This window comes from Neolamprologus multifasciatus, chromosome 12 (assembly GCF_963576455.1).
Source record: "Neolamprologus multifasciatus chromosome 12, fNeoMul1.2, whole genome shotgun sequence".
Taxonomy (NCBI): Eukaryota; Metazoa; Chordata; class Actinopteri; order Cichliformes; family Cichlidae; genus Neolamprologus; species Neolamprologus multifasciatus.
The window spans coordinates 36,550,321-36,575,986 of record NC_140450.1 but is presented as its reverse complement, the minus strand read 5'-3'; the positions used below and the strand labels follow the sequence as shown (position 1 = coordinate 36,575,986).

General features: G+C 44.6%; 1 protein-coding gene across 4 annotated transcripts in view; it reads left to right on the top strand.

The window, feature by feature from the left end:
- zfr (zinc finger RNA binding protein) overlaps positions 1-25,460 on the top strand; it is a 29,653-nt gene extending 4,193 nt beyond the window's left edge. Inside the window, exons 4-20 of one of the 4 annotated variants that reach the window (XM_085180476.1) lie at positions 1,999-2,137; positions 5,225-5,443; positions 5,828-6,063; positions 8,070-8,273; positions 8,541-8,853; positions 9,833-10,023; positions 10,092-10,211; positions 10,785-10,930; positions 11,185-11,350; positions 11,892-12,094; positions 12,765-12,915; positions 13,414-13,555; positions 15,467-15,564; positions 16,388-16,483; positions 19,733-19,844; positions 21,454-21,551; positions 24,467-25,460. In XM_085180476.1, coding sequence (XP_085036602.1) covers positions 1,999-2,137; positions 5,225-5,443; positions 5,828-6,063; positions 8,070-8,273; positions 8,541-8,853; positions 9,833-10,023; positions 10,092-10,211; positions 10,785-10,930; positions 11,185-11,350; positions 11,892-12,094; positions 12,765-12,915; positions 13,414-13,555; positions 15,467-15,564; positions 16,388-16,483; positions 19,733-19,844; positions 21,454-21,551; positions 24,467-24,649 — 2,817 coding nt within the window. In that variant the 3' untranslated portion in view covers positions 24,650-25,460. Of the gene's footprint in view, positions 1-1,998; positions 2,138-5,224; positions 5,444-5,827; positions 6,064-8,069; positions 8,274-8,540; positions 8,854-9,832; positions 10,024-10,091; positions 10,212-10,784; positions 10,931-11,184; positions 11,369-11,891; positions 12,095-12,764; positions 12,916-13,413; positions 13,556-15,466; positions 16,513-19,732; positions 19,845-21,453; positions 21,552-24,466 lie in introns of those variants that run through there. The other 3 variants (XM_085180475.1, XM_085180477.1, XM_085180478.1) reach the window with 3 other exon arrangements.
- Positions 25,461-25,666: the final 206 nt, after the last annotated feature.

Sequence of the window (25,666 nt, the reverse complement as noted above, 5' to 3'; positions counted from 1 at the left end):
CCACAGTACTTGATTCTGCCCGTGAGGGAACTGTGTCGAACGTGGCGATCCTCTACCTGCGCACCGCCGGTGTGGAGACCTGGAAGCAACCAGCAGGTACCTGAACTTTTTCTGATGACAACTACTTAGCATCTGAAATGGAATAGATAGATTAATGAAACTGTACAATTTAAACAGTCCAGTCGCTTTGCTTGACTAGTAAGTGTTCGAACCCAGTATGGGCACCAGTTGGTCAGCAATAGTTGGCAGATCGGACTGGGCCAAGAAATGGTTTTATATTTGGTGTAGCAGACATGTGACGTGTTTACGTTACTTCACAGCAGCACATTTATTTTTAGTTTAACAGCCTACAGACAGCTGTCATGTTACACTGCTGTCTGTAGGCTGCATGTATTCAGCCCTAGCACCACTGAGGAAATGATTCAGCATTTAATGAATCGACATCACATCATTCATGCTAAAATCAATTTGAATAAGGAAACGGTTGTTTTTGTTTTAAACCTACCCTTATTGAGGAGCTATTTAAGTGTACTATCAGGAGGACGTGTAAAATATAGAAGCTGTCTAACAAATAATAAATGCTATATATTGGTGGGGGAAGAAGGTAAATTGACTGATTTCCACCTTCGACATGTTTGTATTAATATTTCTTCTTCTTTCAACAGGAGGAAACAGAAACTGACTCGAGCTGCGTTCATTCTTTCTGGACCTTAAACCTCTGCGGTTCTGTACATATCCTAATAGTAATGACAATAAAGTTTAACAAAATGAAGTGTTGTGGTTATTGTCACAGTTTTTGCTCTTACTGTGAATGTAGTCTATAAGAATAATGCAAAGTTAAAATGTAATTTTCTGTTTATTAATAATTAATCATTGCTTATAGCAATCAAAGATGTGTGGGTGTCGTATACAGAAATATTTTAAAAGTATGTGGGATGGACAGGAGATTAAAAACCAAACACAACGTTGACATCAAAAAGCTCCAACTCAAATCTTTTAACTGTAACGTCTTCAAACATTACAGCTAAAATCACGAGGCGTTATCAATTATCTAGTGAACATTTAGATCTTGTTAATTTGCCATTGAGGCAGGAGTATATATCTTATTCAAATGTATCAACATTGCCTTGTTCAGTTTTAAAATGTTAAGTTTTAGGTATCTTCATGAAATGATGTTGGGACGTCGCTGTGGAATTATTGAGTGAATTGTGAGAGGACCATTTTACTCTAAAACATAATACAGCCTCCAGTTCCCAGGACCCGGTGGCTGTATTATGTGCAGTATGGTATCCCCAGGGACTAGCCTGTGTGATGGGGGCTACACGACTAATTTTCACTGCCATGAGCCTCAAGCAACCATTTGAAAGCTGTCATGAGTACTTATTTTGCCCCCATGACTGGTGGTTGCAGCCCTGTGACTGGGCCTTAATCACTTGATTCTGCATTATCAGTCATTGTCATGCTTAACTGCTGTGTTTGGGACAAATTGATGTCATGTGGTTCTTAATCACATATCTGGAAAATATTTGGGAAAAATAAAGTCTTCATTGGATGTAGTCCAGTAAACCACTCGTGCACCTGACTGAAACACCTCCACACAGCTCAGTGTTACGGCTAACTGCTGGAACCTCCCACTTCCAAAGACAGAGTGAAGGTGGCCAATCTGCCCCTTGTTGCTTTTAAACAAAACTCTGCTGCAACTAGAGGCTAATAGGAAAACCAATACTTGTAGACTGCTTTTTACCCCTCAGCTGTGAAAGGCTGACGACCTGTCCATGGTGTAAATGACACTTAGTTCATGTTTCATGTTTAAGAGCAGACAGTTTTCATTGGTGTGAGACTTAAAGTTGTGGTTCAGTATTTGTTATGAGGAGTATTATGATAAGAAACACAGTAGACCTCCAGTAGAAGTTTGGAGTTGATTCTTTTCTCAGCCATGCATTGAAACATAGACTGAAACAGTGAACGACGATGTCTGAGACTCTGATCGTTTTGCAGGATTCCTACTCCTACGTCCGGTCGACGGCTCCAGCTGTAGCTTACGACAGTAAGCAGTATTACCAACAACCCACTGCAACAGCGGCTGTTGCTGCTGCACAGCCACAACCCAGTGTGGCAGATACCTACTACCAGACAGGTACACTCAAATACACATTTTTCTACCCCATTACTACCAAATGCATTGATTTGCAATCATTTTGATTACTTGCTTATTTCACTACCAAGAAACTTTGTCCCTACTTGATCTTCTGTCCCCCCCCCCCCCCCCCCCCCCACACCTGGGAGATGGCCTGACCTCCCCCAGTCTGGATCTGCAGGAGACTTCTTCCTGTTTTCCTTTCCACTGTCACCAAGTGTTTGCTCATAGGGCCTGAGCTGCTTATTGGGCTTTTTCTCTAATATTGCAGGACGTTATAAAGGGCATTGAAGTGACCGTTAAGAATTGGTGCTATACAAGTAAAAAGAATTTGAACGTCTAAAACTTTGAAACAACACTATGTTGTTAAAAGTATTCACTCATCCATCCAAATAATTGAATTCAGATATTCAAAGTAATTCAATGGCCACATGTGTACAGAATAAAGCAACTCTGCTTCCAGACTGCTTCTACAAACATTTGTGAAAGTCGCTCTCAGTGAATTCCTGCATGGTACAGTGATGGGATGCACCTGTGCAGAAAGTCTAGTTGGGAATTTTCCTCTTTCCCTCTGGAAATGAATGGGAACCACACCAACTGTGACACAAAGTGATGGGCCACGTAAAATCAGAGGTTGAGAGGATGCCAGATTTATTGTTATTACTGCCTTACATATGGGACACAGTGCTGATATATTGTCACTGTGTGGGAAGCAAAGATGTGAGCTGTGAATAACAGAGGCCTGTTGGAGAACTAAGAAATTGGTATTAATTAGTCAAATATTAATTATACATGACTGGTTACAGTGTATGTAATTTATTGGCGTATGTCCTTTACAGTGCTAATAAAGAAAAGGTGTAAGACTGGATATATAGAAATCACAGGAGCAATGCAGTGTGGGGTGGTTGCTTTGTTTGTGTGGGAGTGAGTCAGCCTGGAAATGTAGCTGGTTCTTAGTCGGGTGGAGGAGGCACAGGGTGGTGTTTCATCTTGTCTCTGAGGGAAGCTGTGTGAGGGATGGGTGGAGGCCACTGTAATGCTGCCTGCTTCGTGTGTTGGTGGGAGAGCTATCTTTACTAAACACAGCATGGTTCCTGATCTGGAGGCGGGAGTTTCCACCAGTTTAAGATGCTTTCAATGGCACCACAGGAACACACGGTGATGACGCCCTTTGCTGCTCTCTGAAAGCAGCCTGTAGATGTTCCCCTGTCAGCCATGATCTCTGACTCGTCCGACCAGTAGGCTGGACTAATGATCCACTACAGGTAAAGACACAGCAGGTTGTATCTGTGATGGAGCCTCGGCTCCTATGGAGTGCAGTGGGAGCTCCTATGACTGTTTGTGTTGGTGTGGAGGACAGCCGTACCTCTGCTGGAAGAGGAATAAACTGAACACGCTGATCAGGAAGGCCAGCGCTGTTCTTGGACGACCTGTTGACCCAGTGAGGTGGTCGGTGACAGGAGAATGGTGGCCACCCCATGCAGGTCAGCCTGACGGCCTTAAGCAGCTCCTTCAGTGACGGGCTGCTGCAGCCACGATGCGTGAAAGAGATGCTTTCAGCTGCTGTCACGATGTACAACAGCAGGGAATGTGAAATAACTGCTGCTATTAACGCCTAACCCCACCACGAAACACTCTGTTCTGCTACTTGTGAACTCTTATTTTTTCATATAATAATAATGTATATTTAATTGGTCCCCGTGGGGAAATTACGCTCTCTGCATTTAACCCATTCACTCAGTGAAGCAGTGGGCAGCCACTAATCAAGCGCATGGGGAGCAGTGTGTAGGGACGGCATCTTGCTCAGGGAAACCTCTGGGTTCGTTCAGTGGATTCGAAACCCAGACCTTCCAATCATGGGGCAACCACTCTACCTACTGAGTTATCCCTGCTCCATATATTGAAACATATTATAAATTGGAGGCTAACTGCGTGGCTCAGAAGTAGGGCTGCCACGATTAGTCGACTAGTCACGATTACGTCGCGACGACTGATTTAATAGTCGACGCGACGTTTGAAGCTTTGTAAGATCACAAAAGACGCAGGAATAAGTAGTAGGATTTAAGAGTGTAATAACGGACTGAAACAGAAGATGGCAGCACTGCATGTACAAGGATGCCAGCTGCCGTTAAACCCCGAAGAAGAAGAAGAAGCGTCCCAGAATTCATAGCGCAGCCCAGCTCAGTTTCCAACAATGGCGGCAGCTAGTTAGTTTTAATATTACTCTTATTATTCTTTCTGGGTCACAAAATAAACGTTTAACATATTTTCAGGCGAGAATGTAGCTGTGTAAACCTCAAATATCTGCTCAGTTTATCAAGACACCACATATTTTCAAAAGCGCTCCGACGTTTTCAGAGACGTCTGTTAGCCACTAGCTCGATAGCTAGCCGGGGGCTAGGCTAACTAGAGCCGTGAGAACACCGGACTCCCGGCTAATCGTTTTCAAACCCACCGCCATCTTTCACTACTCAGGTTAAACATGATATATAAGTCACTTAGATAACTTAAAAATGTTATTGTTTGGCTTTTTTAGTATTTTATTTGTTCCTGAGTAAATCGGTTTGGCTGAGATTAAAGTTATAGTTTTTACACAGCTGAATAAACGTCAAGCAGACAGCTGATTATCAGAAGTGTGAGATGCTGGAGAATTTACTCCGGTGTCCTGTTATATTTTAGATAGCAAATATCGTTTGTGGCAGCCCTACTCAGAAGCCTGTTAGGGTTTTGCAGCAGCTGGCATGGTTGAAGGGGCATGCATGCTGTGGTGACCTGTGTGTCACAAAAAGGTCAGAGGTCAGACTGGCTGCTTTGTCATCACATGACAAATGTCAGTGCAGAAGGATCATACGATCCACAACACTACCTTAGTGATCTACCAGTGGATTGTTTTTCAGATGCACTCATACAGGATTTGGGGCTTAGCTCTGCTTGGAAGTGATTCAGTTTGGAGGAAATAACCCACATGGGGAAGATGTCTTGGTTGTCCCACCCTAGCTTGCAGTATTCAGTGAGAACAGAGGCGAGTACAGCACAACGTGACCAAACAGAACTTTGAAATTTTGTATCCTTTTCTGTGTTTTCTAGCCCCCAAACCAGTCTACAGCCAGGGGGTGACATCGTACACGCAGAGCCAGCAGACTCGACAGGTGACTGTGATAAAGCCAGCTGCTCCTAGTCCAGCCTCTTCAACGTTCTCCATCTACCCAGTGACATCTACTGTCCAGCCCGTGGCTGCTGCAGCCTCTGTTGTCCCATCTTACTCCCAAAGCCCGACGTACAGCACTAATGCTGTTACATACTCTGGTAAGCTGTGAGACTTCATCACAAAAACACTGTTGCAGGAACAACTTTTTACTGTCGTTCGTGAGTAACATGAAGGTGAATCGTAATGCAGCCGATCAGTTGTGTTCTGGATAACCAATGAGTATATGTGTTTGTTTTTAGCTGTATGAGAGCGGCAATAACAATGGTAAACAATACGTTTTTGATGCTAGTCATGCTGTGTTTACCTCATAGGACAGCCACAGCGCCTTAGCTCTGTTAGCGTAGCTTTGAGACCTTTCGTCTGATTCTGTGTTGAATAGAAATGCTGAATATGGTCTCATTGTGTAAATAAATGTTTTTTCTGAGAACCTTTTGAGAAGTTGACAAACAGAGCAGCAGTAAGTAGGTTTGGATGTGTTTCAGGAACCTCATACTCTGGCTATGAAGCTGCAGTTTACTCGGCAGCCTCCAGTTACTACCAGCAGCAACAGCAGCAGAAGCAGGCAGTGGCAGCTGTAGCTGCAACTGCAGCATGGACAGGCAACACCTTCACTAAGAAGCCCCCCTTTCAGAGTAAACAGCTGAGGCCCAAACAGCCCCCCAAACCTCCTCAGATACACTATTGTGATGTGTGTAAGATCAGCTGTGCGGGCCCACAGGTGAGTTCACCGCTGAGTGCATGGATATCTAACAGTCATGTTTAAATGTAAAACGTCTTGTGATATCTCCACTTGTTTTCTTCCGATTATTGTAACGGTCTTTTTACGTGTCTCAACAAATCGGCTCTGGATCGCCTTCAGTCTGTACAGAATGCAGCGGCGAGACTTTTAACTGGTACAAATAAGAGGTCACACATTACTCCAGTTTTGGCTTCTCTTCATTGGTTGCCTGTAAATTTTAGGGTTCATTTTAAAATTTTAGTTGTAACTTTTAGAGCTCTACGCGGTGAAGCTCCCCAGTATATCTCTGACCTGTTGAAACCTCATGCTTCATCCCGAGCACTTAGGTCTTCAGGTCAGAGGCTACTGGTGGTCCCACGTACCAGGTTTAAAACACGTGGGTATCGGGCTTTTCAGGCACCGAGGCTGTGGAACTCTCTGCCGTTGTCTTTACGCTGTCTAGACTCTACTGACTCCTTTAAAAAGCAGCTGAAGACATTTTTATACAAATGGGCTTTTAATTAATTTTAACTTGTATGTCTGATCTTATTGTAAAGCACTTTGTGATTTTTATCTGTGAAATGTGCTATATAAATAAATTTACTTACTTACTTCTATGGAGCGCCTAACGTTGCTGACATTAATGTTGGCGTAATAAATGATCCCAAACATGTCAGTGGTCATCCAGGTCGCGGTGGTCTACCATTACTGTTCAAACAAACAATCCCGAACATTCAGGCCGCTGTGTTTGGTAAACCGTTGGTTTCTAGTGAAGCGGTTATTAGCTGTGACGATCATTCAGAAAAACAAACATCCATTTTATTTGGAAAAACACAAAGAGACGCAGGCATACAGTGGAAGCCCTGATGTCCTACTTTTACATGGGACTTGAAAGCAGCCTACATTAGTGGACCTGTGCGAAGCTTTAAACCTGCCACACAGCCATATGGCGTGACCTATCGGGCGGATCGTCCACACGTACGGAAGGTTTTGTGAGCGAGCGAGAGAGAAGCTGCGTGTAGTTTTAGACATCTGTGTGCAAAGAAAGGGTTTGGGAGGGTGATATTATCAGATTCAGGAGCTGAACTTTGTGCGTAAACGATCAGTATTTATTCAGGTTTGGATGTACGCGTTTGTAAAATAGTTTTACGTGTGGTCAGATTGCTTCGTGTTTGTGTGGATTAGTCTAGAGGCCGCACACGTGTGGGACATCAACAGTTACTCACAAATCATTGCACACATTTGTAAATTTTAGTTTACGCTTGTGCAGCACATCGTACACGTTTGCAACCCTTTGGAGACAAATTTCTCTCCTTAGCTTTGAGCCTAATCTTCAAAGTAGAGATGGTGTCTGTGTCCTGAATCCAGGAAGCTGGTTCCACAGCAGGGGGGCCTGTAAGCTGAAGGCTCCGCCTCCCATTCGACTTAGTAAAGACTGACGACAACGGATGTTAAGCTAAATATGGTGTGTATGGATATGATGCTTGGGTTAATTTCCTGATAACTAATGAACACACAGGGTTAAGTTCAATGGTTTTCACAGTCAATCATAAGATATTTTATTGTTTTATGGTTATTAGTGGACATGGAAGTATTATTACTGAAGTCAGAGGTAAAGCATGTGCTCAGTGTGCAGTGAGCAGAATCACCGGCCTAAACACCAGGAGCTGCCTGATGCAGAGCAGGTTCAGACATCAGACGGTTGCTAGCAAAGCTTCGGGGATGGAGCAGTTAAGACCAGCTTTGAGATTTTCTACAAATCCCTCAACAAACAGAAAGCCATTCTTTGATGGAGTTTATCAGAGCGAGTTGGGTGGACTGACATGGTAACATGTCCTGAGGAGACCGTGAACCATAACGAGAATGATCAAGATGCTTCTGTAAATCTACAACTTCAGTTGAAGAAGAGCAACAATTATAAAATCTTTATGCAGTCGCTTGTGGGAATGTTGATTAGTGTTTTGTCTCATGAATAATCTGTGTCCCTCCATTTCTGACTGCATAAGACTTACAAGGAGCACCTTGAAGGCCAGAAGCACAAGAAGAAGGAAGCAGCGTTGAAGGTTTCTCAGAGCAGCAGTAGCAGCGGTAGCGGTGGAGGAGCACTGGCCCGCAATGCTCAGAACCAGCTCCGATGTGAACTTTGTGATGTTTCGTGTACTGGTGCCGACGCCTATGCTGCTCATATCCGTGGAGCCAAGCACCAAAAGGTATGATTCACATTGCCATGGTCTTTCACAGCCCACACACTAAACCCACAGATGAACAAACGTAGCACCACTCAGGGGAAGGAAGCAGGCTTTGCAGTGGTGTAAGATTTAGCGTTGTTACAACAAAGAATGAAACACAGCCGTCATTTGAAGAGGCAGCCTATACTTTCTGTCCACGATGATTGTCAGTGCTCGAGCAAACCTGGCTCTACACATCTGTTCTAGTGTCTGCTGTAGAATAATCAGACACTCGTTTCTCTTTTCCAGGTTGTAAAACTCCACACCAAGCTCGGTAAGCCCATTCCATCCACTGAGCCCAGCATGGTTACTCAGACATCGTCCACCACGACAGCTGCTCCAAGCAAGACCACGCTGGCTACTTTCAGCAGTTCCAGTACGACCAGCGCTCCATGTGTGGCTACCTCCTCCTCTCCTGCCTCCAGCTCCTCCTACCTGAGGCCCATTAACCTGGTTAGCAGCGGCGTGGCAGGTGTTAAGAGCGCCCAAGCCAACAGCCTTTCTGCTGCCAGTGCTGCTTCAGTGGGGAAAAAAGTCAACACCCCCAAGATCAACTTTGTAGGTCAGTAAGTTGTTTAACAGCAGTGCTCTTTGGTCTCATTTGCACCTGTTCATGAAAAATGTGAATAGTTCTGCTTAAAACAATCCTGCTTTATTTGTGACGAGCTTCCCTGATGATTGGAGGGAAACAGGAAGTGTGGCTTTTGATTAAAAGCAGAGAAACTGAAGTTGGGTCTGAAAATGTTGGTAGTAACAGTCTGAATACCAGAGCAGGAGATTTGAAGGGTTTACCTTTGGTTACTTGTTTAAGAAGTAAATAGGCTGCCTCCTGGTTGATTTCCATGTCTTAATCACTCCTCTGCGTGATTTAAAATAAACGCCACTCTGCTGTATTTCACTCCAGCTGACTTACTGGCAGGAAGTGTGGATCGTGTCCTCTGGTGCAGCTTTTGTTGTTTGTTTTGAAGCGGGTGGAACAAGCGGTTAACTTGATCATATTTATAATCCAGACATGAATTAATGGCAGGACTAATGTTAGAAGTCACCGTGTGCACGATCACATCATCCCACAGTGCACTTAGTGCATCTTCAGCGTTGCACATGGTCTCATTTTCGGGGCTATTGCTGGTTACTGTGTCACTGCCAGCTTTCGCTTTGACTCCTCGTTTGCATATTTCTCTCTGCTTGAATCGAAGGTGTGCAAAAAAGAGCTTATAAACTCACATCACATGACACATCACGTGGTTAATAGGGTCAGACTGGTCAATTAATCCATTGTAAACACATAGGAGCAGGTTTTCAGGTTTGTCCCTCCACCACATTCAATAATCTAAAGATGGCATCTTAATGAAATGTCTGGCTCATGTTGGGCTTGAGTGAGAAATCACACGTTTCCTGTGATAAACAGTTTAAGAGGTGAGCATCAAAAGCTCACATTTCCTTTGTAATCCACTAAACACACGAGCTGTGTAGTTGTTCTGTGACTGTACTTCACTTTCTAGGTTTTATGATGATTAAACACGCGTCATTGTGACATGCAGGTGGGAACAAATTACAGACCACAGTGAAGATGGAAGATTCCAGGGCAGAGGCCAAAGTCGAGGCCTCGAAGCCTGTCGCAGCCTCTTCAGGGTCCCAGGAACCCAAGAGTGACATTCCAGATCTTTCCACAGCATCCCTCGCTGTACTGCAGAGTGACGTTCAGCCTGTCGGCCACGACTATGTTGAAGAAGTGAGTTCATACGTGGGAACAATGCAGGAAGTCAAACCTGGAGTGTAATGTGTTGCTTTCTTTTCCAGGTCCGCAACGATGAAGGCAAAGTCATTCGCTTCCATTGCAAGTTGTGTGAATGTAGCTTCAATGATCCAAATGCAAAGGAGATGCATCTAAAAGGTCGCCGGCATCGCCTGCAGTACAAGGTTAGTCTTCAAGCACTTCCCCAAATTAACAGCTGACAGCAGGAAATGCTCTTTTGATAAACATGTTCCTGTCATACACATCTGAGGGAAAGCCGTCCCCTGATCCCGTCAGAGCACAGGTGAACTGAGCTAAACTCACCTATCGTCACGTACAGTGTTGTGCAGGAAGTCACTTTGTTATTTTTTACTTTCGTTCAGCCAGACTGTAGCAGCTTCTCCTCAGTGATGACAGGGCACATTTTCCTGCCACACATTGTACTTTATTTACGTCACTCCCCTTACACAGGCGCTCAGACGGCATGCCCTGCTTCGTCACGTCGCTCACGCTCCTCCGGTCGTGCCCCGTTGTACTCGATGCTTTTCAGAGCCTCTCTCAAGGATGGCACCATTGTTGTCCACACAAAAGACAACTTGGCAGACAACTAATTTTAAACTGTATCTCACAGCACTTTGTTACTGTATCATCATCATCATGATGTCGTCCCTCGTGGCACATGGTCAGCCTTGGGGCACAGCTGCTTAGCCTTACGTTTATAACCGGTCGAGTTCTTGATCGCAGTTTTTGTTTTGTAGAAAAAGGTAAACCCAGACCTCCAAGTAGAAGTCAAACCCAGCATTCGAGCCAGAAAGATCCAGGAGGAGAAGATGAGAAAGCAGATGCAGAAAGAAGAGTATTGGAGAAGAAGAGAAGAGGAGGAGCGCTGGAGAATGGAGATGAGGTAGGGCTATGATCTTCTTATTAGTGGGTGGAGATGGTGGAGTCGTGTATGCACCAGTGCCTTATCAAAAGAGGCGACCCTCTGCACAGAGGATGGTCACCTATGGGCTGTAATATTATGTCTGTTTGCGTAATCGGTTGTTACATTTTCCTTCTATAAAGTACAACAGATGACACAGTGAAACGCTTCTACGTGGTGCAAGAAGCAGACAGATGAAATATCTGAGTGAGACCAGTTCTGTTTTACATTTTCAGGCGTTATGAAGAAGACATGTACTGGAGACGCATGGAGGAGGAACAGCACCATTGGGATGAGCGGCGTCGTATGCCAGATGGAGGATATCCACAAGGGCCTCCGGGGCCTCCCGGTCTCCTCGGAGTCCGCCCTGGCATGCCCGGCCTGCAGCCTCAGGGGCCTGTGGTAGGAGATGTCTTTGGGGTAATTTGTAATAAGACACTAATAGAGTAGTTGTAAAATAAATAAGCTGTCAACAGAGCTTATGGTTGACGGTGCCACAGACTGAAAGCTCTGTCCCCCAGTCTTTAGTCATGTACAGGGAACAACTAACAAAGTCTGAGCCCATCACTGAAAACAGTGAGCATGCTGGACTTAGCAGAGCCTGGCTGAGTTTTAGGATATAGTTCTAGGAGCTGTGGACCCCCTCTGCTGCCCCTCTGCTGCCCTAACGAACATTTGAGGAAGATTTATTTGCAGTGAAGGCTCCAAGAACTTTTCTCTTATCTGGTTATGTATTCTGAGTTTGACTACAATGGCCATCTCTTGTTTGAAGTAACAAAAAATACAACTGATAGTTATTGTTAAAAAATAACTAGTTTTTTTTCTTGGTTTGGCTTTTAAGAGGTGAAATGTATCATTTGAAAGTCTGTTTAAGCTTTTTGATCTTAGCGCTGGCATGTCATTTAATAAAACCTAAACCTGTTTGAACTGCTCCGTCTTACAGCCTCCACGCCGGCCCGACTCCTCAGATGACCGCTACGTTATGACCAAGCATGCAGCCATCTACCCCTCAGAAGATGAGCTTCAGTCCATCCAGAAAATTGTGTCGATTACAGAACGTGCTCTCAAACTGGTGTCTGACATAATTACAGACCAGGACAAGACCAAAGAAGAAGACAAAGAGAAGAAAGAACCAGCAAAAGACAGGTCTGTGGGTGGATGACCATCTTTAGTTTTACTGCTCAACAACTGCAACTAGAACCGTCTTTGATGAACCCACGACACAGTTTCAAGGTCGGTCAGGAGCCGGTGCCTAAGTTCAGGTCATTTCTGTTTGGCAGATCTAATAGCCCTTTACCACTGCTGCGTACTCAGCCTGGCTCTTTTACGGTCAGGTTTTAGTAACCTTGAGGTTAGAGGTCAAGTTGAAATGTGTGATGAGCTGAGCACAGTGATGCAGGGTTCTGATATTCATACTGTGGGTGCATCTGCTAGGTGCCCATTGCCACTATTTTAGCACCTGCTTCCTGCTGCGTTGCTATAACAACCCAAGGCACATTGAGGTGGTGCTGTTCACATGTATGTGGTGCTGCAGAGCTGTGCCCCCCCCGCCTTGTCCCACATGTGTGCGCTGAGTCGGAGATGCTCCGAGTCTTTCTGTATGTGTGTGTAGTGACAATAAAAAGGCAGAACGACTGACACAGTGCAGGCGGTGCTCCTGGGGAAGGAGGGGGTGTAAGTGCTGAGAACCACTTACTCCAAGGTCTGACTCTCGTGTCCAAAGAACAGCTGATGTAGCGACATGGCTCTCCTGAGGCAGGAAAACTCGCCTAGAGGGATTTCAAGTGTAATAGTTGCTGTTGTGCTCATTTCCCAGAGCCCTGAAGGGAGTGATGAGGGTTGGTGTCCTGGCCAAAGGCTTGCTGCTCCGCGGGGACAAGAACGTCAATCTCGTCCTGCTCTGCTCCGAGAAGCCCACCAAGAGCCTCCTCACCTCCATCGTGGAGCACCTCCCCAAACAGCTAACAGTAATATCTTCACCATGTCACCCCACACTTGTTCTTTAGTGGCAGCTGTGACCCCACTTAGATCACCGCCTCAGTTCAGACACACGGCTTACAAACTGCTATTTTTATGAACTTCTTTCTTCAGATTGACTAAATGTTTATTGTGAACATGCCTCAGAGTAATCTGTTAGACGAGAGTATTGATACGGCAGCCTGTCATGTGATCTGTTGTGCACTTGCAGCAGTTCCAGTATTTTTGTGCCCACAGGAGGCTTCCTGAGGGGTCCTCATGAACTGAATGAGGGTTCAGCAGCTTTCAGGGAGGAAGCTCTGATTTTCTTGCTGCATATTACAGAGTTACCGTACGCACACACAGACTGGGGCTGCGATGCAGAGTAACCTCGCCGCTATGACGCTGGTTTACCTTCTTAACCATCACAGGGTTTAACTGTACATATGTCCACTGAGCCGACTACGTATTGTATTGATTTTCACTTTTTAAAAAATGTTCTCCTCCAGATGGTAACATCAGAGAAATATGAAGTCAAAGGGTCTGTCCAGGAAGCAGCCATCATTCTGACGTCCTGTACCGAGCCAAAGATGCAAGTGACAATCACGCTGACTTCACCCGTCATCAGAGAGGAAAATGGCCGGGATGGAGGTTGGAAACCCAAGACAGCCTTTCGCTTTCTTTTTTTGATATTTATCTCTCTGTAAAATCAGTTTCAGTATGTTGGTTGACGCTCTGAAGAGCACTGTCCTGCTGGCACACGGGGGTTCTGCGTTGTAGTGGTCTAGTCCATGTTCCTTATTTGATTGAGCTGAAAGAGCTCGTTAACATGAGACATCATTTCTTACCTTGACTGTGTTGTGCACAGTGTGAACTGCCTTCATGGAAACAGCAAATTATAGTTGTTAAAACCTAAATGAAACCTCAGATTTCTATAATCTGCTTTATTAGACGTCCAACCTGAATATTGTCTGAGTCTTGTAATTGCGTGGTTCTCATCACTTTGTTTTGTTGTAAAGAAAATGAAAAGGGCATGTGCCAGCAGTATTGCTCTCGTGCTTTTGCTCTGTAATTCTTACCTCTCAGATGCTATCGTTATCCTTTAAACAAAGCATGATCAGTGTTTGCATTGTGTTAAGTCTAGTTATTCCCAGGTGAGATTCTGTTTTGTTTCCTGTGTTTCAGGATTGTTTCCATTTTGTTGTTGGGAGACATACATTACTTTTTTTCCAAATTTCCATCAAGCTATGCGACAAAAGACAATTCCTGTACGCGTCTAAGTGATAAATGAACAGACGTAGGAGACATTCTTAAAGTTTAATCTGAACTAGTTGTGCACAGGTGGGAATTTTGCTTTTGTAATCAAGATTTGGCCGAGTCGGAGAAATTTGGTTGTGATTTTGTCACAGGAAACAAATGTTCCTTTGTGTACTGAACACTTCACCATGCTGACGTCCCCTGTTCTAAAGTGCTCCCCTGAGTTGATTCGTGTCGTCTTTTTACATAAACTGCACTCAAAATTGGGCTCAAAGCGGCTCATGTTAGCTAAAAGCAAACACCTTTAACCTCAGACATTATGGAAAAAGGAGTACAAACGATTTGAAGATGGTCAGCTATTACACCGAATCAGTAACTGTGATGACTGTTCTGAGGATTATTCTTAGGGGAGTATTAATAAAAGTTCAGGAAAGGAGACTATGGCAGAGGAATCTGTGGTTGCACCTGAATATGGCTTCTGGTTTATAATGATTGTCGGGGTCTTATTCCAAACTACTGATGTTAGGTTTTTGCATGCATGATATCCTAACCCTTTTGTTTTCTTGTACTTCTCCTCTTCAGCAACCATTGCTTCCTCTTTTTATATATTTTTATCTATATTTATATATATATATCTATATATAGATATATATATATATATATATCTGATGTAATATACAACTTGAGCACAGAGTTAAATTTTTCCTCCCCCTCCCTTTCTTTCGACACATCGTCTCCTATGAAAGGGTTGGTAGGGCCTGAGAGCTTCGGAAGGATTTTTGACCAAGGTTTTCTCACATCCCAAAAACTTTGCCACACCTACTGTTGCTGTGCCACTTTTTTTTATCAGGTCACTTGCTATTTGCCCGTTCTTCCTAATTGTAACGCAGTTCATCATTAGCTGTCGAATCCCTTGATTCTCAGTGCTTGAACGAGAAACGTCTACAAAACGTCCATATTAATTTACCAGTTGCCAACAAACACAATTACCTGATAAAACAGTTTTGGCTTCAAACATTTGTGAGCAAACACTCAGTGTAGCTATGGTATTGGTCTGTCGTAGGTGAGTCTGTAAACATAACGACCTAACGTGCTGTACACTGTCTGTAAACAAAGCTTCGACATTAGTGTTTTGCTGTGTTTTTCACATGTCAGTGATCTCTTTGAAATTCTGAAAAAGCAAGTGTAGGTTGTTACGGAAAGAAGCTGGTATGTGTGGCAATGTGTTTGTTCTCTGCCAGCCTCGCTGACCTGGTCAAACACCCATTCCTCATCACCATTTTGACACTTGGAATTCATTTTTAGATGTAACCTCGGGTATGGTGAAAGACCCAGTGGACGTCTTGGACAGGCAAAAATGCCTTGACGCTCTGGCTGTTCTGCGCCACGCTAAGTGGTTCCAGGTTCGGAACATCATTTTACTTTCTTCTTGTAGCCTTATGAGATGCATTATTTCAGTATATTCATTTGTTTGGTTTTTATGGGTTATAATAAACTATTTATAGCAAAAAAACACACACACACATATATTCAAGGATGTCATCTGTGCCAACAGAAATCTGGTCAAAGTATGTTGTATGTAGAGATGATAACCCAAGTTCATTTGAATCTCTCACAAAAAACCTCCTAGCAAAGAATTGGCATCCTTGTATCCCCAATCCAATTTAGACTGACACATAGTGACATGTGATTCCATAAGGCTGCACAGTAACCAGCACAAGGTTGTACCATCCAGAAGTGCTTTCATGTTCAATGTTTGTATTGTTTTTATTCTATATATTTTGTACAATGAGGATTGAGAGAAAAAGGAACATCTGTATATTTTGCTTTGATTTTGCTGCCAGGCAAAGCACAGGCAAAGTAAAACAGATTTCCTTGCCTCTTTCAGTCCTTATATTCTCCTCTCAGGTGGACTCTTGTACTTTAAGTCCCTGTTTGTGAGATACCTGGACAAATCTGGGGTCAGGGTTTAGAAGATGGCAAGAAAAGTCCTCATTTCTTGTGCATCTTGCAAACTGTGACTTCCCTTACTAACTGCGAGGTCCAAGACTACTGGGAATGGCAGCTGATTGCAAACAGTTATGGCTTATATGCAAATCGAACCATACTCAAGCTTCCATTATGCACAGTAGTGTTTGGAGCCTCTACGATGAAACTGATTAACGTGTTTGGTCCATCTCTTATCACGCTGGGTCACTCCATAAACCTAACTTTATTGCATCAAAGGCTAGAGCCAATGGTCTTCAGTCCTGCGTGATCATCATCCGAATCCTGCGAGACCTCTGCCAGCGAGTTCCCACGTGGTCAGCATTCCCCGGATGGGTAAGTGCCGTTAACATTAGACCTCAACCGCAGTGCGTTTTGACACTTTGCGGTTTTTATAATGGAATTGTACAATTCAGCGAAATTTCTATGGTGGTCTTGACTAACCTTCAGATACCAGGCAGCTCATTGTGTGGGTCAATATGCTGAATGAAGTCTTAGTGCTGGAGGAAATGGTTCATGGTTGCTTTGCCTTCATGTGCATTGAATATTACAGTCACAGAAAGTGTTGTGGTTTTGATAAATCAGATTCTCAAAGACTAAAATGAAACAAAAATAGAAATGAAATTTCCTTAATTTTCCATTTCTGATGATAGAAGAATGTTCTCATGAAAAATAAAAATGCAGGGACGAAGTTACCCTGCCCAGGATGGGTATACAGAGGCCCACAGCTGGGCACATCCCAAAGAGAAGACAACAGTCCACCCTCCTGTGGCCTTACCACCTCCAGTAGAGGCCATAAGGGTCACGTGACAATCAGGGACAGAGGCTGTGGCATTCCAGTTCCTGGCTGTGGCATTCCAGTTCCTGGCTGTGGCACTCCAGTTCCTGGCTGTGGCATTCCAGTTCCTGGCTGCTGGGACTGGCTATAGAGATCGAAAATGTGACGTCATTTCCGGAGTAAAGCCGCAAAGGATTCGTGGAAGAAAAATTGTTCAAGTCATGTTTCCGAAGTCACGAAGAGGCGACAGAGGGCCTGGATTGTGGGGCAAGTCCCGAAACACACGGTGGTACAAGAAATCCCTTTCACTGGAAGGAACCGTGACTGTCGCTGCCCCCTCTCTCTTCTAGTGGAGCGAAGAGACAGGACGGGGACGTCGCTGGGTTTTCTTCGCCCCGTTCTGATTTTAGTGGGGCCACCGTGGTTCAGGGGGCTGGGAAGCTCATCTTGTAACCGGAAGGTTGCCGGTTTGATCCCCAGCTCTGTCTGTCTTGGTCATTGTGCCCTTGTGCAAGACACTTCACCTGCTGCCTACTGGTGTTGACCAGGGCAGCTGTGGCTACACCTGTAGCCTCCACCAGTGTGTGAATGTGAGTGAATGAACAGTGGCGTTGTAAAGCGCTCTGAGGGTCTTGAAAAGCGCTACATAAATGCAATCCATTATTATTGTTATTGCTGTGGCTGCTGGACTTTGTGTTGTTTTTATGTTTTTACTGTGTGTTCTCCCTGGCCAGAGGTGTTTTTAACTGTTTTAAATCTTTTATGTGAAATAAATTATATTTTAGTGATCAAGTTTTATATTGTTCTATTGCCTTGGCTACTCCACTGCTCTGTCCGTTCTTTGAAGGGTTGCCCTTCACTTAGAATAAAACCTGGTGTCCACCTACAGATCGGGCTCCTCGGAACATGTCAGTGTCCGAGTTACGACAAAATAAACGGGTACTCATGGACCAAATTAGCTACGTCTTCTTGTTGCTCGGAAGACAGGTGATCAAGCTGACTCCGATTTTAACACTTCAGAGTGAGGCAAGCGGGGCTTAGAACAACTAGAGTAGTTCAGTTTTAAACCATCAGCCTCGTCTGTGCTTTCTACCTCTGAGTGACTGAAGACGGCCACAGGAGCACAGCTCCCAGTGGGTTTTGGTTGGGGTATAACTTTAACATGTTTATATGGCAAACACGGGTTTTGCGTCTTCGATTCGGCGTGCTGGTTATGTAATCAGTTTCTCCTACTCGTTCGCATACCTCATAAGGCCCCTCATACTTAGCAGAAAGAGATGACATTAGTTGGCACTCGATCGTAATGGAAAACGATCAAAGCCGAGTAGAGTCTAGCCGTGCTGAGCAGAGTGCATGCTAGTGGAGAGGGGCGTTTAGAGCCACTGGGTGCAGTGCTGGAGGGTAACCATTTCTCAGCGCTAATGTCCTGCTGAGAGACTTCGACCCTCATGTGGCCAACGACGGTGAGACCTAAGGACTGGAAGAAATGGCCTGCCTGATCTGCGCCTGAATGGTGTTTGGTATGGACATGTCATAGCACACAAGTCCAATAACAGAATACCATGTTTGAACATAAGGGTGTTCATAAGTGCACGCAGCACTGGGACACCCTGGGCCACGGGTTGATTTTGTAATTTGGTGCACTAAATGTGGATGGAGTGCTGCTGAGCTCAGGACGTGGCAGTGGAAGGGCTACTTCAAGGGTCTCGTCAGGCCCACTAACAAGCCTGTTGTAGATGAAACTGAGTCCAGGGATGAGGGGGAATGATCCGTCCAGTACCGGTGGCCCTGGGGTGTGTCGGATCGTGTTGGTGAGGAGCGTCAGCTTTTCATTTTTGTTGTGGAATGCTGACCAGCTCATTGTCCCCTTGAGGACATTTGAAATGACTTTGGGAGTTTGTCCTTAATTCTTAAGGACATGACTTTAAGGTCATGTTTATCGGCTGACACTGATTCTTTTGTCCTCCACTTGTCCAGTATCTTCAGATTTTTATTTATTTGTTGTCAGGCCACACTGTGCACCCTGGAGACATCTGCCAAAAACGTACAGATGTTAAAGCTGTGAGACTTCCTGCTCTGAACGTCTTGGTGCATGCTCAGAAGAGCCACCTCGTCAGGACTCTGCAGTCTTTACACCTACAGGCCAGTGGACACTGTTTCAATGATGAGGATGTAACATCCTGGACAGGGAGGAACGCTGGTTTGAGGGCGGAGTCAAGGAGGCCATTTACGTGAAAAGGGAAAGACCATCTCTGAATGGAGGAGGGGCCTAAGGGAACATCTGTCACCATCTTACATGCTGTGATTGCAGCCATTCCCCAACTCTCTGTGAATGGGACTCATGGACATTGATCAGTGGTTGTTGATCAATGGTCATCACGGTTTGCATATTGATGATCAATAAACTGAGATCCCAGCCCATTGTTCCTTCAGTGGGCTGTGAGGTCAGTGTCCGGTTTATAAGGTGAGACTGAAGAAGTCACCTGATGATGATGATGAAACGTTTCTCCCACTGTAAACATCTGGATGATCAGAATCAGCTGTTTGGGATGCTGCTCAAAGCCATTTCAAACCTTCCACTGAACGTCTGGCTCCTGACTGTTGCCCTGTGTAAACGCTGAACTCAGCAGCTACAGCACTAACAAAGTTTCATCAGTCAGAAACATTTCTAAAGCTTTGCTGGTGTATTTGAAATATTTAAAGGTAGTGTAAAATATTAGGATTCTTAATTAATAAAAGTGATGTGAGAAAAGCCACGATTCCCAACCATCTCTGACATCTTCTGTTCCTCTGTGTGCTCTGTTCAGGCCATGGAGCTACTGGTCGAGAAGGCCATCAGTAGCGCGTCTGCCCCGCTGAGCCCCGGTGATGCACTGAGACGTGTCTTTGAATGTATCTCCTCTGGGATTTTACTCCCAGGTAAGGTGGTTTGGCTTTCTTTTGCATTGTTAGTTTTGTACTTGAAGAAAATTGTTTCCATTTCTGTTCTTAAATCAAAACTAAATGGCAGAAAGGTGGGCCAGTTCTGCTTCTGTTCTTGGCTTTTGTTGAGTTATTAAAGTTTTGTATTCTCCAGATTTTATTTCTTTTCAATTTTTTCTTTTTGTTTCGGGGTTATCTTCATTTCCCCTCAGTTAAATTATATTTTTCATTAGTTGCAGTCATGTTAAATGTTCTGATATAGGTGGTATTTGTTAGGGAAACATGTAAGAAATGTCTAATAGTAGCAAAATGTCACCATGAGAGTTTTCTGGGTTTAAGCTGTTGTCAGGCGGCTCTTTCTCAGGAGGAACTGAAACCATTGTTCTGATCAAAGCTACAATTTCCCAATTTAAATGAGGCTATTTCACCACTGACGGTCATTGTGTGACTGTGGTGAATGCATTCATTATGAACAAACTTCCTTCCCTTTGTTCTGATCTGGGATCTGATTGCTTCAGTCAGGGAAGCTGAAGGGCTTCAGTAAAACATCACCAACAAAAATCTGAAGCTCTTCAGTGTCCACAGGTCAGAGGTGCTGAGAACGTGAAACTCTGAGGGAGCACTGACCTGTGAACATTTTCAGGACTGATTTTATAACCATGCAGAAGTATTGGCTGTGTTTCTGTACCCACGTCCTTTATTCAGCTAGGTTTCTCTTAGCAGCTAACATTTGTGTGGCTCGTGTGCTCTCCCGATACTTGGATCGCATTTCAGTGCAGGCAAATTCAAAATGCATGCTCCAAAGGAACACTTTTAAGAGCACACCAGATGCAGATGTGTGGGCATGAAGCTGTGTGCACCCATGGCTGTAGATCAGGAGGCCGATCCAAATAGCCTTGGTGGAGACAGCAAGGCCCAGTTTTCCTGTGATGCATCCTTTGGAGCCGGGGTGTGAATGTTAGAAAACAAGTAGCAAAGGAAAATGCCCGGATGAAAGGATGAATGGAGCAAGTTATTTGTGGTGAGTCTTTGCAGCAGGTGAAATCGTTCACTGGCAATCAGGATAAGCTGGTCCGAGTTTGTCGAGTAGATTTGCTCCTGTTTGCTAATGTTTATAGGACCACCGTGTGTCTTCCTTTTATATTTTATTTTCGCTCGCTGTAAGAGCTCTGTAACACCGAAATTTCTCATCCCTGGGATAATAAAGGTTTATTCTATTCTATTCTATTCTGTGTAAGAACCAGCCCATTTACAGCTCACTCATATTTGAGGGCCAGCATGCTACTGTCAGTCAATATTGTAGGAGTACTGTTCACAGGCAGCTTTCTTACACTGGGACGTTGCCTATTAAACACATGCAGGACGTCCACATGCGTGTAGGTACGGTGGCAGTAAAGGCTGCACTTGGTCTAAACGCATCTAATGCTTTACGCTAGAAGATGTAAAGAACCAGATCTGTGACTATCAAAGGGTTTGATGGGTGGTTTTACATTCACATTACAAATCGTGGCGTATACTCAAACCTCCAACATCTGGCCTATTGGCTGGTTGTGTGTTGATCAGTAGGATTTGAATACCTCCTAATGAAGTGTGTTTTTCCCACTAGGTGGACCAGGACTGGTAGATCCCTGTGAAAAGAAGCCCGTGGACACCCTGGCAACTTTGGGAGAGCAGCAGAGAGAGGACATTACCTCAAGTGCCCAAGTAAAAAATCTCTATCTCTGTAAACATGCAGACACGCAAACATACAGCAAAAGTGCAAAGTTATGTAGCAGAAATCAGAAAACACTGGAATGGAATAAAATAGAATACAAATGCTATATACAATAGAATAAAATAGAATACAAATGCTATATACAATAGAATAAAATAGAATACAAATGCTATATACAATAGAATAAAATGGAATACAAATGCTATATACAATAGAATAAAATAGAATACAAATGCTATATACAATAGAATAAAATAGAATACAAATGCTATATACAATAGAATAAAATAGAATACAAATGCTATATACAATAGAATAAAATGGAATACAAATGCTATATACAATAGAATAAAATGGAATACAAATGCTATATACAATAGAATAAAATGGAATACAAATGCTATATACAATAGAATAAAATAGAATACAAATGCTATATACAATAGAATAAAATAGAATACAAATGCTATATACAATAGAATAAAATAGAATACAAATGCTATATACAATAGAATAAAATAGAATACAAATGCTATATACAATAGAATAAAATAGAATACAAATGCTATATACAATAGAATAAAATGGAATACAAATGCTATATACAATAGAATAAAATGGAATACAAATGCTATATACAATAGAATAAAATAGAATACAAATGCTATATACAATAGAATAAAATGGAATACAAATGCTATATACAATAGAATAAAATGGAATACAAATGCTATATACAATAGAATAAAATAGAATACAAATGCTGTATACAACCGAGTAAAAAATACAAAAGTACAACTTTGTCAGAAAGAGTTTTGCACTTGGTGTTATTGCACATGTGTGAATGTGTTTGATCAGTTAAAGTCGTTGTTGTGGAGTCTGACAGCAGTGGGGAGACCTGTGAAATCTCTCCGTCCCACACTGTGGGTGCTGCAGCCACTGAAGGAGCTGCTCAGTGCTGTCAGTCTCCTGCATGGTGGGAGATGTTGTCCATCAGGGATGACAGCTTAGCCTCCGTTCTCCTGTCACTCACCACCTCCACTGGGTCCAGAGGGCAGAACAGAGCTGGCCCTGATCAGCCTGTTCAGTCTCTTCCTGTCCCCAGCAGAGATGCTGCCGCCCCAGCAGACCACACCATAGAAGATGGCTGAGGCCACCACAGAGTCATAGAAGGTCTTCAGGAGTGGGCCCTCCACTCCAAACGACCTGAGTCTCTGCAGCAGGTACAGCCTGCTCTGCCCTTTCCTGTAGAGGGCGTCTGAGTTATGAGTCCAGTTTGTTGTTCAGATGAACACCAAGCTACCTGTAGCTGTCCACAGCCTCGATGTCCATACCTTGGATGTTCAGTGGTTGCAGTGGAGGATGTTTGTGCCTGCAGAAGTCTACCACCAGCTCCTTGGTTTTACTGGCGTTGATCTGGAGGTAGTTCAGCTGCACCAGTCCACAAAACCATGGGTCAGTTCTTTGTACTCCTTGTCGTCCCCATCAGTGATGAGGCGACTATTGCAGAGTCATCAGCGAACCTCTGCAGGAAGCACTGGGTGGAGGTTTGCAGTGTAGATGGTGAAGAGGAACGGAGCCAGAACCGTTCCCTGTGGGCCCCGTACTGCAGACGACCCTGTGCGACACGCAGCCCTGAGTCCTCACATACTGTGGTCGGTCGGTGAGGTAGTCCAGAATCCAGGTAGTGAGGTGATGATCCACTCCAGAGTTCTCCAGCTCGTCCTTCAGGACCGATGGGAGAATAGTGTTGAAGGCACTGGAGAAACCGAAGAACATGATTCTCACAGTGCTCCCAGCGTCTCCAGGTGAGCGAGGGAACGATGTAGGAGGTGAATGACGGCATCGTCATCGCTCCAATGCCAGGCTGGTAAACAAACTGAAGTGGATCCAGTGATGAGCTCACCAGGTGCCGAAGCTGAGCCAGGACCAGCCGCTCCAGCGTCTTCATCAGGTGGGATGTCAGAGCCACCGGCCTGTAGCTGTTGAGGTCCTTGGGGCGTGAAGTCTTTGGCACTGGTACAACACAGGAGGTTTTCCAGAGCTGTGGGACTCTCCCCAGCCTCAGCCTCAGGTTGAAGAGGTGCTCCATCACCCCACACAGTTGGTCCGCGCAGGACCTGACCACCCTCGAGCCGATGCCATCTGGGCCCGCTGCCTTCTTGGCTCCTCAGTTCCCTCCTAACCTGGGTGGTGGACAGAGACAGGCTGGAGCCTTGTGTTGAGTGTGTGTTGGATGCTGTTGTTGGGGGTGGGGAGGAGTGAGCAGGGTGAGGAGAGGAGGTGTGAAGTGTCAGAGGTGGAGCAGCAGCAGTGGGTGAGTCTGCAGCCGATGCTGAAGCTGCCTCATGTCTGAATCAAATCTGTTGAAGAAATGATTCAGTTCCTTTGCCCACCTCACAGCCCCCCCAGCAGAGAGTTCTGATGTTTGTGGCCTGAGATGGTTCTGAGGCCTCTGCAGACTTCACCAACGTTGTTTTGCTGAAGCTGGTTCTCCATCTTCTGCCTGTAGCTGTCCTTCCCATTCCTTATCAGTCCTCCATTAGATGAATACAAACCCAGTATGTGCTCTATCCCTCGTCTGCACGCTGTCCTGTCCATCCTGCTCACTCCCAGGGAACATCTGACCTCCATCCTGCTGACAGCAGTGAACCCCACGATGATCCTGCTAGCGTACTCTGTACTCCAGCGTGGATGTCACGTTAAATCCACCTGCAGCATTCCCGCCTTGCTTCCCTTCCTCCTGGTGCCCCAGTGGAATCACTGGCTTTGCCTTCGGTCAGGTTTTTACCAAGTAGTTGATCAGGTCACACAAAGAGTGAATGAACCCCCCAAACGTGCACTGAGACTGTTGAAAGGTTTGCTTCTGCTCGTTGACTCACATGTTCTCCAACTTTGTGTTCAGTTTGCTCTTAGGCTGCTGGCGTTCCGTCAGATTCACAAAGTTTTGGGAATGGACCCTCTACCGCAGATGAACCCTCGCTTCAGCATCCGCAACAGCCGGAAGCGTCGCCGTGACAACAGCGATGGCACAGACAGCTTCGAGGGCGAAGGCAAAAAAGACAAGAAAGACTACGACAGTTTCTAAGCTTGCGTTATGAATTGAATCTACATACCAGCTGTACTAAAATGTCTTTGCTCGTCTCCTGTGTACTGGCTTCTTTGTTTTTGAGCTCCAGGTGTACCAGCCTAACCACAGCCTGACTTTGTATGACACACACGTGTATTGTTTTTAGTTGTAGATTTCTTACCGTGAGGGCTGAGGACTCTGTGCTAGACGGACGCTTTTACCTGACGTGCTTCTTACAAGAATGAATACAGCAGAGCTCGTGTCCCTGCTCCCCACCTGTGTTTAAAGTGGAGCCGGACTGAACTGTGATGTGGGTCAGAAGGAAGCGTGAGGAGAAATATCAATGCCTTCATTCATCTGTACAGTTGCATCCAGAGCTGGTCTGTTTTTGTTGTTATTGTGAACCTTTTATTTGGCCAACAGATATGTCAAAGTTCCTGTGTTCCTGTGCTTAATGCAAGTGCTGTTTGATGCTGTGGTCTTGTTATTTCATTGCTAATCTACAGATGAAGACCTATGGGATGCAGCAGACTATGAAGAATATTTCAGTGTTGATATACCTTTGTTAGTAGTGACGTTGTAAGCCCGGGTATGTAGTTTTGTCTATTCATTTGCATATATAATAAGTATTTGTGTAATCTATAGATGTAAAAAGACAAGTTTTGATTTGTGGAAAAAGTGGCGCCGTTGACACTGCCGACTGTTCTGGCTTTTAAATTAGTTTTCTTGTGTAATGGGGATTGTATTGGCTTGCTTGCCTCATACCTTGGTTAGGTGCTAAATCAGTTTTGTCCTGAGGAAAAGGAATAAAGATTATTACTGACTGAGAGTCTGTCCTGCTCTGAATGCTCACTGTGCTCTGCTCGCACGTCCAGCACAGTAAATGCATTTCCACCTGTTCCTCGTGATAGCAAGTAAGTACCCTGCTGCCCCTACATTTACTCACTGACTGACCCGTTCAGCTGCTTGGTAAGGCAAGCATGTGGTCCAATCACATGGCAGTAACTCGGGCATCGATCAGAATCTGAGGAACTT